Here is a 15,883-nt window from a genome sequence, read left to right as displayed (position 1 = left end):
CTTCAGATTGGCCTCAGGTATATCGTGGGATATTACTTAGTTATAATGAGCCATTTATTATTTGTAAAACCTATATACAAAACTGCAGGAATCAGGAAGATCCTAAAATCTTCGCGTACGCATCCTCCACCTCTTTGGCAATCTCCAGAAGCGTGACGATGACAATTTGATGAGTAATGTTAGGCAGCTTATCCCGTTGAAGGCCAATCCATTCCAACGGTGGTGTCGCCTCGCCCATATCGCGGAGTTGAGGTGTCTCGATCACTGGTGTCTCCAGCGCCACATATGTATACCTCGACTGCGGAACATTGACTACTGCCGTGATCTTCTCTTGCGGCTCATTTTTGTCGCCGCTGCCTTCCGCATCAAATGCCCCAGTGATCCGAACCGCGGATGGGGGCAGCGGTTTCCCGAGTCGAGTAGCCAAGGCACGAGAATGAGTCTCCCACATATCTCGGATGAAACTGATGCGTGAGTAGTTCCAGCCGACGTCTACCTTGCCCTCGAATGTGCTCTGGAAGATATACTCAATCTGCTGAGAGCCCGGGACCTGCCAGGTCTGCATGCGAGCCACGAGCCGGGGCACCTTGAGGATAGTCCCTCCCCTGGATCCCGTGACACGATTGGCGATCTCATTCACGAGTAGCTCTTCCGTATCCATAGGCCCGGACCGCACAATGTTTGAAAGCGCAACCCGAAGCTGGCCCAGAGTTAGGCCTAATGCGCTGTGTATTTTGCCGTCCTGCAAGGAGACATCAAACCGGGCCTGCGCATCATGCGCCTCCAACTTGAATACATGATTGTCGAAGAATGAGCTTGGAAAGACTCCTATGCTGACAGTGTTGATACTGACAACAACTCCGGTGTGCAAGGTAATTGGTGCCGTCTCGATCTTGTCTTCCTCCTGTTTGGAAATTTCCCTGGACGAGACCTCCGCCTTCTCCGAAAAGATCGACGTCTTCCGGCGCAGGTACCGCTCCACATCTCGTAGAGAAGCTTCATACGCTGCTTGCTTGTCTTGCACAAGTCGCTGCCATGCCTGGTATAATGCCAGCGACTGTGATGCAGTCAGGCTTGTGCAAAAGACCTGCACTTTGTCCCCATCCAGTATGCTAAAGAGACGCTCGCCAGGAGCGTCATCCGTCTGCCGAACATTATACATCAAGAATGCAAAGCTGGAGATGTGAGCTATCAAGAAAGGTTGATAGTCAAAAGAAACCTTGATCTGTAGCTGAAGCCAAGATATAGATGCCTGAATGAGAGGCGTCTTGTTGACCTGCTGACTATTTGGCCAATTAATGGAAGTGGCTATCTTGAGACTCTGAAGCTCAACCAAACCGCTCATTCGGCCCTTGCTCTCGATCCCTAGTGTATTGAAGTTGATGCAGAGAGTCTGCTCCCAATCGGAGGTCTTCTTCGAGGACAGCCACAAGTCATTGATGGCGAATTGCGCCTTCCCTAGCGTAGACCCTAGGTCGAGTTGGATTTCCAATTTCTCGATGGAGATTGTGGTGTTCCATGGGAAAGCGGGGGTTGCTGCGACCTGTTGATATCGCTGCACGATATATGCCTGCGTCTCCGTGGGCTGTGGCTCGGGTGGAGGGACAGTGTCTACCTCGTCACTTGAAGGAACCCAAATTTCACGGAAGAGTAGAAGATCTTGAACCTGCTTCGCATTGAGGGCAACTTCCATCGGACTCACTCTCAGAACGACCGAGATCCCTTTCGACCTCCCTAGGTGTTTGCTGTTCATAAGAGACATGACCATAGACTCAACCTCAAAGCTAGCGGTTGACTCGTTTGAGTACACATGCTTCACGGATGCTTGCAATGAGTTGAAAGACACCAAGAGGGCTAGGAATCGCTCTTGATCATCTGACTGCACGGTATTGACTGTCACATATACACTGTCAAAGCGTGTCGTAGCTGCTACTCTCGCGATGGGTTGGCAGCTTAAGCTGAACTCCTGTTTGCAAACCAAGATGCCTACATTAACCTTGCACCTACCAAGAATTGAACCTGGTCCTTTGTCATCAAGAGGGGTCTCCTGCATCAACTTCTGCGACTGCAGCATCATAGCATTGGACGGCCTCCTCGACTTTGGTTGGTCGCCCATGGCTTCCTTTATAGTAGAGGTCATCTGCTTGATCAGGGGAACGAGGCTCGGGTAGAGGACATTTGTAGAAGCGTCGACCTTCAACTCCGCGTTGAGAGCAGAGTCATCTCGCCCGTTGTCCTCGAATTGGACTTTCAGAGCTACTCCTGGAGCTCTGAACGTTGCAGTGGCTGTTCCATCTCCTTGTATGTAGTGCCCGTAAGTTGACCCAGGAAGCCTGCCGTCTTTCAAAGGTGGCGCTAGCATGGCCTGTGTATCATCTGTGTGTCGCCCTCGTAGGGACATAACGGCCCCGGCAAAGTCAACGTCAACCAGAACGGAGCGGAAGCGCTTATTTCCAAAGAGTGGGCGGTGTTTGGTGTTATCATCGGATGGCTTTGTCACTAAAGTGGCATTGGCCTCTCGGATAGTTCGTGCAGCAGAGGCAAGAGAGTTCCGGATCACGCTCGCTGGCAAGATAAAATCAGAAGTAGCGCGTATGTCGAGAGATTTCCCTGCAGCTTGGAAGGCTAGTCGAACCTCCTTTCCGGCTGAGGAGTATGCCACATTGAAAACCAGTTCTGGCAATAGAGCAGAATTAAGCGAGCGCTTCCGTCTATTACCAGAAACAGGCACCATCTGCAACTGGACGTCCTCAATTCGAAGCTTAGCGGCATTTGCTTTCTTGTTGGACAATTCCACACGTTTGATGGAGAACACCAGATCATCAGGTCTACGTCCAGATGCCATTGGTGGTACACCTGCCATGTTCCAGCCAATCTGAATATCGTTGAAGTCAAGGGAGTACATCGAGTCGAACAGGCCTTCGGAGGAAGCGCTATCCGTAACGTTGATGCTTGGAATTTCCTGTTCCTTGCCTTCCGTGTGGCCGCGATGTCGCAGTCGTTTGAATCGCTTTACCTCCTGAGAAAGGTCCAACGTTTTTATGCGTTCCTGCAAGTGGGCAGCCATATCCACCACCAATGCGGCGGTCTCTGGGAAAAGCTCGATATCGCACCCTTTGCTGGTTAAGTGGAACAATCGTCGAGTTTCCCCACTCTCTCTGGTCGTCGAGGTACCCTGAAGCTTGGCGTCGATTGCAAAAGTACAGTATGAGCGGCTGCGATGTGCGTCTTCCTTCCTCAAATCAAAGCTTATGTTCGATGTATCGATATGGAACTCCGGGTATTCCAAGGCATGTCCTGCCTTGAGGCCGTTGTCTAGGTGAAGGCGCACCATACCGAGGCTGATATCCATATCTGCGGTATAGCTCTTGCCGTTCAGCCCTGGTGCCCTGGCATGAATAGTTGTTCCCGCCATCGTCATGCGTGCTTTGTACAAAATGCTGTGACTCTTAGACACGCTTTGCTGTGGAGGTCTTTTCTGGGCAATGTTCTCGTTAAAATGTAGCCGCAGGACTTCGAGACTTTGCTTCAGATCGTCAAGCAAATGCGAAATTTCTGGCTTGGATAGGGCACCAAGAAGGCTTCGCACAGCGCTGGCCTCTACTCTTATCAATTCAATAGTGACATCCACTTCCACATCAGTGCGGGTCGAGGAGACATCAGCAATGACTCGACCATTAATAGGAGGTATCTCCAATGTTGAAAGGGAACGCCACTTGCCGCCTTCGCTTGATAAAAGCGTATGTGCGTTCTTCTTCAAGTCAAAGTCTACTTCAATTTTCGATCCAAATTTCGGTGTGATTGAAGTTCGTGCTACTTCTCCAGCGATGACATATGTCAGTGATGGAAGCACACAAAAGCTTAGTCGGTAATCGTCCAGGAACATGGCAACGTGGAAATTATTGCGCACTCGCTTCTTCGAAGGAGTTTTGTCAAGTTGCGGCTCATGTGATGGCAATTCCACACTATTCACAAGCTGTTGTATGAAATGAATCTCGTCCTCTATCAACCGATCAGCAGTATGTGCGAGGCCCAGCACATCTTCCCTCATGTCATAGCGGAGTTTCCTGCAAGAACCAGCAATCTTCCATTCGTGGTTCAACTCTGCCTCGTTTTCTTCAGTTGAAAGAGAACAGTACATATGAGGACTACTGACTTTCCAGAGCATGAGAGCTTTGGAAGAGCTGGAGAGTTCCGAGAAGCAAGCTTCGGAGCTCAGCAACAAGCTCATGATTTCCGGACTTTCTGCGCTGGGGGGTTTCTGCACAAGCGAGCTCCTAAGGGCTTTACCGGTCAAAGCTAGCTTTATATTGATGCCATCGAGAATGATCGAGCCCAGGTCAGCTCCAAAAACTACCTGGATTTCGGTGAGCTTTTCTGGGCCACTGCCACGACTCTGGGGCGGAGGCGTAGATTCCAGTGTGACTGTAGACATTGTTTTCAGGACTCCTTCCACCAGATCTAGGATCTCCCATCGTAAGTGGAGGCCAACGGAAGAGCAATACGACTGTATGACTACTGCCTCCTTGAGTCGGCGCCCTTGGTCTGTCGATGGTAGTTCACTGGGCTGAACTGAGACGGCAGTCGACAAATCTTCCACGATAAAATCGCTCTCTTTCGGCCCGGGGTCGATAGAGAAGCGAAATAGTTTCACCGTAGAAGTGAACATTAGGCTTGTCAATGTTTTCTCGGAATCGGAATCGGAATCAGAAGTGTTCCATATCCTTCGCATCACATAGCTCTTTTCAACATGGGCTAAATCCCAGGCTCGCCATTGATCGAAATCAGAGAGTACAACAGTTCTAGCGTTTGAAGGAAGCACAAAAGCATCATGGAGGCAATTGGATGCCAACACCTGGCGCTGATCCGGCGACATATGGGAGTAGACATTTCGCAATCGTGAGATGATTTTCCAGGAGTCGTGCTGTCGCAGATGGGAACGTGCAACTCTAAGCACGTACGATATGCGAACAAGAAATGTTGGATCTGGAATGTCCGTAGCTCGTTGGGTAAGGAAGTGTATGAGATACTGCAACCGCCTGTTTCCGATTGATGAGCTCTGTTGGAATGAGGATGCAAGGGAATCCGACATTGTAGTTGTTCGGCGGACTAGGGAGGCGAGGTGCTCCACGGATTTCGTGGAAGTCACAGTGTCGAATGATCTGACCTGAAAGTTTGATCTCACGCTAGGATTAGCCACAAGCCAAAAGTTCATATCGCCAAAGATACAACTAAATTCGGCTTTCTGTTGACACATCTCAGAACTGGTTCCTTGGACAGATATCGAAAGATTGCTTGCAGCCGCATGCACAATGGAGCTTTTATTTATGCCCGAAAGTAGATCGCCCTTTTGCCTCTCCACCTTTGTCCTAAATTCAGTCTGCAAATGAGACACTTCGACCCTGTACTCGTCACGAGAATGAATGTCACCGTTCGCAGCTAATTCAGAGTTGACCAGATTGACGAGTATTGAAGGAGCTTTGATGGCAACATTGGTGCACGTCTTTGGCTGCCTCATTGACTTCTCATAACCTACAATGTCTGATATGACCTCTTTTTGGAGAGCATCAATAATTGCAACAGGAGATTTTGGCTGAAATCGCTCAATGAAGGCAGACACAATGTGAAGGAACTCAGGGGAGCAGGAGCCCCTAATCCCAACGGGCAGTTCAATGGCAAGGTTAGTATAAGTCGTTACATCACTGTCGGAGAAAGAGAAAAACGGGTCGATATCCACAACGGGAGGGTTACCCCTCGGTGAAGTACCATCTTTGCGCAAGTCCTTTTCCGAAGGGAGTTGTGATGTATCAAGGACGGTCTTATGGAGAGAGAAGTCCGGCATGACCCACGCATTTGACACACCAGATATGCTTACCGATCCATCCTTGAACGTATCCGGGTACTTAGATGCTGTAGGAGTTGAACCGACTGTCGCTGCCCGATGCAGCTTTTGATTCCTCCCCATTCTAGATGGCATATTTGTTGGTCGAGTGGCTGTACGTGTTTCTCGTTTAGGCACGCTCTTCACGCTCAACCTATCTTGCAGGACAAGAAAGCTTCTCGAACTCAGATTGCTTCTGGCTGCAGAAAAGCGTCGCCTCGGCAGTTGCAAGGACCCTAAGCCGGAGTGTTTCGAAATGGGCTCGGGCATTGTAGGTATAGGAATAGTCGGTGGTACAGAGTCATCATTGTGCTGCAGCGAGTCGGGATCCATGTCCTCCCAATCCTTGAGTAGCCACGGCGTCCGCTGTGTCCTTTTATCATGCACCTTGATATGCTCCTGTTGTAGTTTCCGGCTTTCATTAATGTCACTTCTTCTTTGAACCATCATAATTTTCAAATTAGACTGGATAAGCGCGAGAGGCGTGATTTCCGTATGCAGCAAACTTCCAAATCGACCCAAGAACTGGTAGTCAATTGCGGCAATGGAAAGGTCCGGTATGAGGAGCTTCATCCGCTTGGAAAACTTTGCATTCGCCAGATCATTGAACTCTGTCGTTATTGGCCCAGACATGACCATCAGCGCGGCTTTGTCTAGGAGGACAGAAAGATGGATAGAATCCACCTTGGCCCGTAAGAAGGTGACATCATGAAGCTGGATCGGAGATAATGGTGGCAGCGCATTTTCCTCATTGTCAAACGTCAAGTCGAAGCTTTGCAATGCTGCTACAAGACAGCTCAAGAATTCGGGCGAGCACTCTCCAATAATGCGACCAACTCCAAAGTCCCAATTGCAGACATAGGTAGGTTCAGCAGGGGGCAGTCCGAAGAGACGGTGGCCGTATATAGAAACACCATCGATGAAAAGTTGGGTCTCCGCGGGAAGGACTTTCTCCTCTACCTCGCTGGATTCGAAGCCCACCTTGAGAGGGGCTAGGGAGAACTGCAAGTCCATGTAGTAGTTCGTGAATCGAAGGTCAGCCTCCAGCAAAGGCGCGGTAAGCCTTAGACAGTCGGAGTAACCATAAATATTTCCTGGGAAGAGTGCGCAAGGACTGTTAACAGTTACGTGCACGATCACATCGAGGTCGTTTGACTTCTTGTTTGGGTTGACTCCGCCATGCGATCCAGACTCCTCCTGCTGGTATGCGTGCTCCTGATACTCCTCCAGAGTTTTGAAATGCATTTCTTCTCCAAAATAGTTCTCTCTGATCGTCATGAATGACCGTATCAAGAATCCAAAAAGATAGAGCCTGGGAGAAAACCCGTCAATGTTTAACAACAACGTGTCTGTCAGCTCCGGGGATGTTAACAGATAGTAGTTATATGAACCTTCGATGAAGAGGCTTTTCAACGTGGCAGTCGATCTATCTTGCAGAAAAGAATGTAGCGTATCCCATACTGGAGTCAGATAGTCTATGCCTCCATCCTCCAAATTGACGCTGAACCCAACGGTGTTCTGCTCAGGCTGATATTTGCTCAAAGGGATGCTGATGTCGGAAGTGAGTGTCGTGCCTTTGATAGCCAATGAGCGATTGTCATTCAGGTCCGAAGGGTTGCTGACAATGTTCATATCATTGACGTTCAGGAACAAGCGGAAATTGCCAAAAGACAGTTTGAGCTTGTATATGAACGGTACAAACGTGTGATAGTCCTGTGGGGGGCCCGACGCCCAGTCAGAGACGAGATCCGTCACAAGAAAAATATGATCGCGCAGTAGAAATAGTTCCATATCGGTGCTTTTAACGTCGAACAACCAGGTCCGGAGGCTGTTCCAAGACAGTGGTACGGAGAGATCGCAGCTAACAAGTTGTCTAGGACATTGCCACAACAGCGCATGGTTGACACTGGACAACATCTTAGTTTCTCGAAGATCGAGGTCAAGCTGGCTATGGAACCCTGAGGCCGATGCTACCATATCCATGGCATAATTTATGGTGGAATCGCCCGCGACACGGAGTGAAAGCCATCCGAAAGGGCGTATGTCAGGGCCAATATGGCCTTTATCCCCGTCTCCTGCGCGCGACTGCCTTCGGCTTGATTGCTTTCGGAGTTTGGAAACACCTCGTATTGCGTCAGCACGGCCTTTCCACTGCCAATCCTTTGATGGCTCCCGGGTTGGGATACGCAATGTCAACTCTTCGTTGATTTCGATCCGTAGGCGAAATACAGAGTTCTTTCTCAGCTCACCGGGGGTCAGCGGGTCAACCGGCTGCGAGCTTTTGTAGGCATTTGGGAAGAATATATTTTGCAAGCCTACTCGCTCTCTATCAGCCCAAGGACCATAGTTGATAGTGCCGCCGCCGATCTTCACATCGATTCCCCATTCCGGAGGTGGTGCGCCATTGATATCCGATGCCGGTGTCGGTGCCGGTACACCGGGGGACGGCTTGACACAACCAGGGATATCCCAGTAGTATGCCACAGTCATGCTAGGACTATCAATCAGTGTGGAAAACCTGGCATATTCGACAGGGTTCCACTCTTCGTGGTCATCCTGGGAGCTTTCATCCAAATATCGAGAAAGACCAACCCAGCGTGTGTCATCGGGGATGTCGGCCGAGCTTCGAGGAGCCGCCTCTGGATTCTTCTCATGTATGTGGAATGATTCAACAGAAGACTGAAAGTACGGAATAAGATCACGGATACTGTGCCAGACCCGGCGCTTTTGCAGTTGGTAGTTGAAAATCGTGTCGCGTTTGCGTTTCGTTTCCATTTGCTCCAACCGGGTTGAACCGAGGCTTTTCGCAGCAGCGATCTGATTCTGCTTGAAGTCTGGGTTGGGCCGCATCTGTATGACCGGGTGGGTAAAGTCAAAAGAGAACACTTGCCGGTAAAGGTCGAGGGGACCAGAATCGCAGGCTTCGATCAAACCCGTGGCGCCATCGAAGATGGCAGTTAGTACAGATCTTGTGTTTTCGTTGCCCATGACGATAGCACCTTTGTCACACTCGATTCTAATGGGCAGGAGCCGGAGCAACCTAGATAGGCTCTCCCCTACCTCTTGCCCATTGCCTTCCGAAGCCGCAGACGCGACCGTCTCCTTCATCTCGCTATTGCGACGACTGCCGTGGAGATCAGACGCCTGGTCAGGAGTATGCCCCGCAGAACCATCCATCGTATCATCTTTCAGTCGGGAATCCAAGGTATTGCTTCCAGGATACTGCGGTCTGGTGAACGATGGCGCGGGCGGCGGGGGGCTGAAGCCAGCAAGGATCCCTTCATAGGCTGGAGTTCGATTATATACAAACCACTCCAGACCGTAAAGTTTGGCGGTAATGCGACAAGGAAGCGAGTTCGTACTTTTTAGCCCTCCTTGTTCGCCTCGATCGCTACTGCTGCTCGCGCTGGCACTGGTGGTTCCATTGTGTGAAGTATCATCCTGGGATCGTTGATTGTCGGGTCTACCATTCGCAAGGTCCGTCTGCCTCACCGAGTGTCTCCAATAATGCCATGTTATAAAACCTCCATGCACAAAAATAGTCTCGTTCACCCCATGGTATCGGATGCCTTTGAAGAAAATCCTCCCTCCCAACAGGGAGATCTGAAGCGCACGGATGTCGACATAGGCACGATAGTAATGCCAAGTATAAGCGCGGATTCCGTATGACAAGAGGGTCGCAAAGAGGCGATTGAAGTAGAGTAAAAAGAACAGTACGCTGGGTAGTATGATCGTTAGCGGGTCACCTTGTAGAGAAAGGGGAGAGAATGTATAGAACCCACAGGATGCAGGAGACAATGAGCTCAAGGAGGAAGAACCTGAATGCATGTTAGCCATTGTAATATAAATGCGACAACAAAACTAACCAGTTGAAGCTTGGATCCGGGGTCAGCGATAAAGCTGTCAAGCTTGTGCTGGCCATGTCGCAATATCCTCCTACCAGAACCCGTGTACTTCGGGAACATGGTGACTCGGCGAAACAATCAATGCGCCGTCAATGAGAGCCGTAATAGGAGAAGAAACATAGTTCAAACAATATGGAAAACTCCCGACAGCGTTTCAAGCAGAATTGAACAAGGGAAAGGGGGCCCCCAGATTCCTTGAAACTGAGGCTGGAATGGCGGGTTTGGGTCACAAAAAGATGGTGGAGAGGACGGGGAAGCTCCGACGGAGGGACGGGCGGCGGACGCGCACTAGACCAGCTTAGCTCAGACTAGGCTGCCGTCACGGAACCAGTCACAGAGTGTCAGTAGGCGGTGTCTCAAGCTAGAGCGGAGGAATGGGCCTGATGGATAAGGATCCCACTCCCCCCGATGTCCACGCAATATTCACCGCACGACCTTGCTTTCTCTCCCACCCGTCATGCGAGGGAGCTCTTCGCTGTGGAAGGTCTTGGGAAGTTTTCAGCTCCACGATTATACCCGTCCGATGATCATGTCCGGCGCTTGGTGACATTTTGGTGGTCTGAAACGGAATGCTCTGCCCGCGGACACTGCCTTGAAAGCGCACGCGGTCAACTACCGCGAGTACCGATAACTTGTTGATCATGAGTAGCATTTCATCCTTCGGTGGTACAGGCTCGAGCCTGGCACGAGCGGTGGTGATAGTCGCTGGTGTTTCTGCGCTGGTAGCTTCACTTCTGTCTCTCCTGTGAGCAAGCTCTCCTTCCCCGCTGCCCCTGGTGGCCCCCGAAGGGTACATGTGCTGATAACAAGCGATCATCTCGATCTTAGGTCCATATGGCTTCAGACGTACGACCATCCGAACCTTCCATCTCATCCTAGTTCTGTTCTGACTGTGGCATAGGAAAAACTATCGAAAACCACTCCTCCAGCGATATGTTGTCCGTATACTGTTGATGTCCGTCTCCACTTGTATTGACAACCGTGTTGGCGCAATGCTGATTGCAATAGGGTCCCTATCTATGCGGTTTCCTCCTGGGCTAGCATTATATCATTGAAAGCGGCGATGTGGCTGGACCCCGTTCGCGATGTCTACGAGGTAAGCTATGCGCGCCGACAACTGGCTGGCCACATGCTTACGGTGCACTGCAGGCGTTCACGATCTATACCTTCTTCCAACTACTCATCAACTTTCTTGGAGGCGAGAGAGCATTGATTATCATGACTCATGGACGTCCTCCAATTCAACATGCTTGGCCATTGAACCATATCCTGCCCAAAGTGGATATCTCCGACCCTCAGACCTTCTTGGCTGTCAAGCGTGGGATTCTTCAGTATACATGGCTTAAGCCAATTCTGGCTATCATCTCTATTGTCATGAAAGCGACGGACACTTATCAGGAAGGCTATCTGGGCTTGACATCGGGGTATCTCTGGACGGGTATCGTGTACAATGTCAGCGTGACCATAAGTCTCTATTCGTTAGCCATGTTTTGGGTCTGTTTGCACAACGACCTGGCACCATTCCGTCCGGTTCCTAAGTTCCTGTGTGTCAAGCTTATCATTTTTGCTTCTTACTGGCAAGGCTTTTTCTTGTCCATCTTGCAGTGGCTGGGCGCTCTATCCAACGGCGTGGCGGGATATACACCCGACAATCTCGCCGCTGCGATTCAGGACAGTTTGATCTGCTTTGAGATGCCATTCTTCGCCATTACCCACTGGTACGCTTTCTCCTGGCATGACTACGCCGACTCCACCATTTCAGCTGCCCGTCTGCCTGTGAAGTTTGCCCTTCGCGATTCCTTTGGTATCCGCGACCTTATTGAAGACACAAAGATGACCCTTCGAGGAGAAAACTACGAGTACAGACTCTTTGATTCCGGTGATCACATCATCCCTCATGCCGAGTCCAACTCCCGTGTCAGGCGAGTGATGCACGGCATGCGGTATGAGCGTGGGGGTAAAGCGAAATACTGGATCCCCAAGCCAGGCGAGGTTAACAGTCGAACGCCATTACTGTCAGGGTCTGAAGGAAGCAGTCGCGATCGACGAAGCAGCATGCTCAGTCGATTTCGATCAAACAGTGACATTGAAGAGATGGGTCTTGACGATGAGGATGAGAGACTCTTTGCCAATGCACGCACTCTTGAATTCGGCGACTGGAATGTAAGTCAAGCTGTATGGCGCTCTATCCCAGGACACCGATGAGCTAATTGCAATCAGTATCCCGTGATCACAGCCAACGAAGTGCCGGAGGATCAGCGGCAAATACACCACCGAAGCTCCCCAAATCTACAGAATCCTGGGGCGGTGAAACGGACGCGAAAGCACCGTAAGTCCCGCATCAACAATGGCGGAGGCACCCCACGAAGTGAAGGCAGTTCCCGTAGTTCTCGCAGGGAACCCCCCAACGGTCGCCAGACAGTTCGTCAGGAGACTAGCTCGTCCATATCCCACAGCTCCCAACGCAGTCAGCTGGTGGACTTGGTAGTGGAGGACCACAAAGCAGAGGAAGCGGAAAGAGTGCATACACAGAAGGCGTTCGGATCGACCTGGCTGGAGCCCGACCAGAGGCACTTCCAGTATGTTGCAACATCTCATATATCTCATCTTTCTGCGGCGGAATGGAACAGCACTGACCTCTCACTTAGGAGACCCTCTGGGGAGCCAGTTGATGAACGGCCAAGCTATCTTGAAAATAGCGCAGATGGCACGATGGAGAATACCAGAGCTGCAAGCCCAACCGATCGAGCAGGGGATGATGATGAACTGACGACGCGGCCAAATTGGGCATATGGAGGGCTGGAAGAGGAGAATGTGTGGGATCGCTAGAAGAGCAGAGCTTGCTTCATGCACAGACCCATCCCCGCCAATTTCAGTGGCTTTCTTACGTATGGGGGCGCATCTGCAAATATTTTCTTGAAGCATAGGATATGTAAGATGAATGAAACCATGAAATGTTTTATCGATACGAGAAGACAGGAGATGAAGGATGAAACCAGGGGAAAGCTGCGGAAGTTGAATCTTGGGGGGGGGGACACTACAGTCAGGCACCGAGTATCTAAATCTGTTTCCGTCTAATGAGTTGATCTGGTGTGAGTGTGTGAGTGTGAAGTGTGAAGTGTGAATGCCACCTGCTGCTGACCGGATCACACATCCTCAGCGATCCGAGCAAATGGAGGGCAACCATTAGGCGCCGAGAGGGTGACATGGCCATCAGTTGATGGATTGATGGCTGATCGACACGCCGACACGCTGTCGAGGAGGGACAGATCGTGGCGGTTATTGGTTGCCAGCTAGTTTAGCGGGTGCCTTGGACTGCATGGCACCATCTCCTTAGCTGCTCTGCTACTTCCAAATCTCCCATTATTGATGAATCAGGGGGACAATAGCCATCAAGCGGTCGCCGCTTTTTCTGTTGTTTACTACTTTGACACTTATCGCGGGGAGGGAAATGGGACAGTTGGGAGAGATGGTTGGTTATCAGAACCCTAGTACTTACTCTTGTCCCGCTTCCCTCCTTCATCTTCCTGCTTATTTACTCGCTTTCTTTGTTTTACTTTAACCTTCCCAGCCTCTCTTTCTCACACACACTCTCTCTCATATCAGCGCCCTCATGGGCCCCCCCTCCTCCCGGACCCTCCGATTTAATTCTCCTGCATCCCCGCTGGGCAGATGTCTCGTATTAGTGTTTCATTGACCTGCCTCGTGCATCGCCTGCTCGCGCCTTTGCTGCCTGCCTTTTCTTCCGGTCCCCACCCAGTCCTCCCTCTCTGGCCACTGGGCGATGGAGCATCACTGCTGATGCGCTGGCAGCCATGATGCAGGCAATTGAGCAGGCAGGCTCCATATTCACTGGCTGGATATCTTCCTGTTTGTTCTGCCTGAGCGGGAGGGGCGACGATGAGAGCTTTCATCATCAACAGGCTATGAAGCAAAAAGGTATAGCTTTCCCCATACTTTCTCTTCTACTACAACTCCTCCCTCTCAGACATGGGGACTGACAGTCGTCCCTTGCAGGTGTCGAACGAGAAATGAAAGTATGCCATACTCAACCTCATCTCGTTCCTCCGATGAACCTCACCGGCTACGATGACTTGCCCAGTCCAAGCCCTCAGCCTCGGGTATCATCGCTACAGTCATGGGTGGTTGAGGGCAGGACCCGGGCATCGCGAGCGTCCAATCGAGCTAGCATGTCGCTCAAAAGGAAGTCAACTGCTCCCGTGAGGATCAGTGGACCCTCAGAGTTTAGAAGAGTCTCAATGTTCTTGACGGAACTGGATGAATATCGTCCCCTGGAGTTGAGCTTCAATACCCCAGGCAACAGACTCCCGGATCTTCCCAAGTTTGAAGACTTCCCTCTCGAGCACGACCGCAAGCAGGTCATTTCACGACCCCCGCGGGCTCTCTCGTCCACCGAAATGGGCCGGTCATCGCAACCGCGAACTCACCGACCCTCTTCGTCGTTCCAGCTTGCGAGAAAGCCGGTCGGGTCAGGCTCCCGTCGGTCTTCATTGCCAACCCAAGAACAGCTCCAGTTATTAGAGAAGAATCCTCCGGTCACCAGTCCCTTAATCCCTCATTTTTCACAACGACGTAGCTCTGCGGTCACTGGCTTGACCCCAAGTGCGGTTCCTTCAACCACTCCCAGGCTGGATTTAAGTGGTGGCAGCACGTCCCTGGCCAGGAACGAGCTACACCGGGACACCCACAAGGACCCTACGTCCACGGTCCCTAGGACTCCCACCAAACCCAGCCTGCAGGACAGGCCCTTACCTTCTATTCCAACTGAGGAGGATTCCCCTTCTTCAGGCAGTACGTATCACCCACCTACCACTCCCTCCGAAAGCCGACCTCCGACCACACCATTGGAGAACCCCAATCGAACCCCAACCCGCTCGGGACGTGTTACCCAGTGGCTCTTTCAAACGCCCAACAAGCCAAACTTCCTTTTCTCCAATCCGATCAAAACCAGCGACAAGGGGCCATTTCGCATCCGGTCGCGGACGCTAAGCGGCTCTACGCTCGCATCAACCATTACCAACCTCACCGGAGGCCACAAGGCCACCCCGTCTCTCGCCAGCGGCACGACAGTAGCCCCAACCATGCAAGCATCGAGCACTGAATCACGGAACTTTGACCTTCCTCTTGGCAGCCCATTCTCACCCAAACAGAGCTTTCCAACCGTGACAGAAGAACACACCTATCCCACAATCTACGAGGGCGAACAGCCACAGCACCAGGAGCCCGAAGTTTATGACGAGATGCTTACCCAATATTACGAGTATCGTCACTCCGCTGTTGGTGTAGCATTTTGATCTGTCTTCGGGTACTTTTCTTTCTTACTGTCATTCAGATTAAGGCTTTTCACTTCACCTCTCGGTCAACGGCCTTGATATGCGTACTACCCTTATGTTGATATTTATACCCCTGCTCATGGGGCATATCTATTCTTTCCAGCCTTAATGATCCATTCCCTTACAGCATACTTTTAAGGATCGATCCTATATACGCTCGCTTTCTTTACATACCCCAGCAGCAGCAATGTATCTGATACCCTTTTGGTTCTACATATGTGCTTTTCGCTTCACCTGGGCTTCAGTTAGATAATATATCATGAATGAATAAGTGTCTGATCCATTAACTATCTAAGCTATGAGGAGTACGAATGAAGCCACAGCGGCAAAACAGAGGAAATATCAATCAAGGAAGAAAGAAGACTAAGCTGCACAGTCGAACTTCAACTAGAAATAATACTGTCCTCGTCCTTCCCTGAACCGAGTAAGGTGATCATCGACCCGATATGATTATGGATCCTTAGTCAACTCAATGGCCCTTTTCCTTGTACCCCCGCCGGGATGAGAAATCAACACAGCTATTACGGGTTCTGAACCGTTGACTGCAACTTGGTACTCCCTGATCCGTGGTAAGTCTGAATGCCCTGTAGAATTCATCTTGATATTGTGCTTCTGCGGGTCGAATATCGGCACTATCAACAGTTTGCCATCATCAGCATGCCTCAACCTCGTCGGCGAGAATTTGTTGAGAATAGCAATATATCAGTCATCTAGTCTTACCAGTGACGAGGGTATTGAAGCCA

The 15,883-nt window shown here is 50.7% G+C and overlaps 3 protein-coding genes across 3 annotated transcripts; 2 read left to right on the top strand and 1 right to left on the bottom strand.

The window, feature by feature from the left end:
- Nucleotides 1–49: 49 nt before the first annotated feature.
- Nucleotides 50–9,987, bottom strand: BO87DRAFT_457593 (putative fermentation associated protein (Csf1)). The gene is made up of 3 exons (XM_025628815.1): nucleotides 9,748–9,987; nucleotides 9,664–9,699; nucleotides 50–9,599 (listed from the first exon to the last, which is right to left on the bottom strand). The coding sequence occupies exons 1-3, from the start codon at nucleotides 9,801–9,803 to the stop codon at nucleotides 92–94; spliced, it is 9,600 nt and encodes a 3,199-aa protein (XP_025481477.1). The 5' UTR covers nucleotides 9,804–9,987; the 3' UTR covers nucleotides 50–91.
- Nucleotides 9,988–10,183: 196 nt separating this feature from the next.
- BO87DRAFT_405459 (OSTA/TMEM184 family protein) lies at nucleotides 10,184–12,807 on the top strand. The gene is made up of 6 exons (XM_025625934.1): nucleotides 10,184–10,531; nucleotides 10,615–10,632; nucleotides 10,688–10,741; nucleotides 10,795–10,882; nucleotides 10,936–11,949; nucleotides 12,007–12,807. The coding sequence occupies exons 1-6, from the start codon at nucleotides 10,428–10,430 to the stop codon at nucleotides 12,613–12,615; spliced, it is 1,887 nt and encodes a 628-aa protein (XP_025481476.1). The 5' UTR covers nucleotides 10,184–10,427; the 3' UTR covers nucleotides 12,616–12,807.
- Nucleotides 12,808–13,172: 365 nt separating this feature from the next.
- On the top strand, nucleotides 13,173–15,418 carry BO87DRAFT_331098 (uncharacterized protein). The gene is made up of 2 exons (XM_025620325.1): nucleotides 13,173–13,725; nucleotides 13,804–15,418. The coding sequence occupies exons 1-2, from the start codon at nucleotides 13,602–13,604 to the stop codon at nucleotides 15,099–15,101; spliced, it is 1,422 nt and encodes a 473-aa protein (XP_025481475.1). The 5' UTR covers nucleotides 13,173–13,601; the 3' UTR covers nucleotides 15,102–15,418.
- The last annotated feature ends 465 nt before the right edge of the window (nucleotides 15,419–15,883 follow it).

This window comes from Aspergillus neoniger (genome assembly GCF_003184625.1).
Source record: "Aspergillus neoniger CBS 115656 unplaced genomic scaffold BO87scaffold_10, whole genome shotgun sequence".
In the NCBI taxonomy this organism is placed as follows: Eukaryota; Fungi; Ascomycota; class Eurotiomycetes; order Eurotiales; family Aspergillaceae; genus Aspergillus; species Aspergillus neoniger.
This window is presented reverse-complemented; position numbering and strand designations above follow the sequence as displayed.

Coding starts and splice junctions, on each gene's coding strand:
- BO87DRAFT_331098 (XM_025620325.1), top strand. CDS start 13,602: ATGATGCAGGCAATTGAGCAGGCAGGCTCCATATTCACTGGCTGGATA. Junction 13,726..13,803: donor ACAGGCTATGAAGCAAAAAG/GTATAGCTTTCC, acceptor CGTCCCTTGCAG/GTGTCGAACGAGAAATGAAA.
- BO87DRAFT_457593 (XM_025628815.1), bottom strand. CDS start 9,803: ATGGCCAGCACAAGCTTGACAGCTTTATCGCTGACCCCGGATCCAAGC. Junction 9,700..9,747: donor CCGGATCCAAGCTTCAACTG/GTTAGTTTTGTT, acceptor ACATGCATTCAG/GTTCTTCCTCCTTGAGCTCA. Junction 9,600..9,663: donor CTCATTGTCTCCTGCATCCT/GTGGGTTCTATA, acceptor CATACTACCCAG/CGTACTGTTCTTTTTACTCT.
- BO87DRAFT_405459 (XM_025625934.1), top strand. CDS start 10,428: ATGAGTAGCATTTCATCCTTCGGTGGTACAGGCTCGAGCCTGGCACGA. Junction 10,883..10,935: donor CCGTTCGCGATGTCTACGAG/GTAAGCTATGCG, acceptor GGTGCACTGCAG/GCGTTCACGATCTATACCTT. Junction 11,950..12,006: donor TTGAATTCGGCGACTGGAAT/GTAAGTCAAGCT, acceptor AATTGCAATCAG/TATCCCGTGATCACAGCCAA.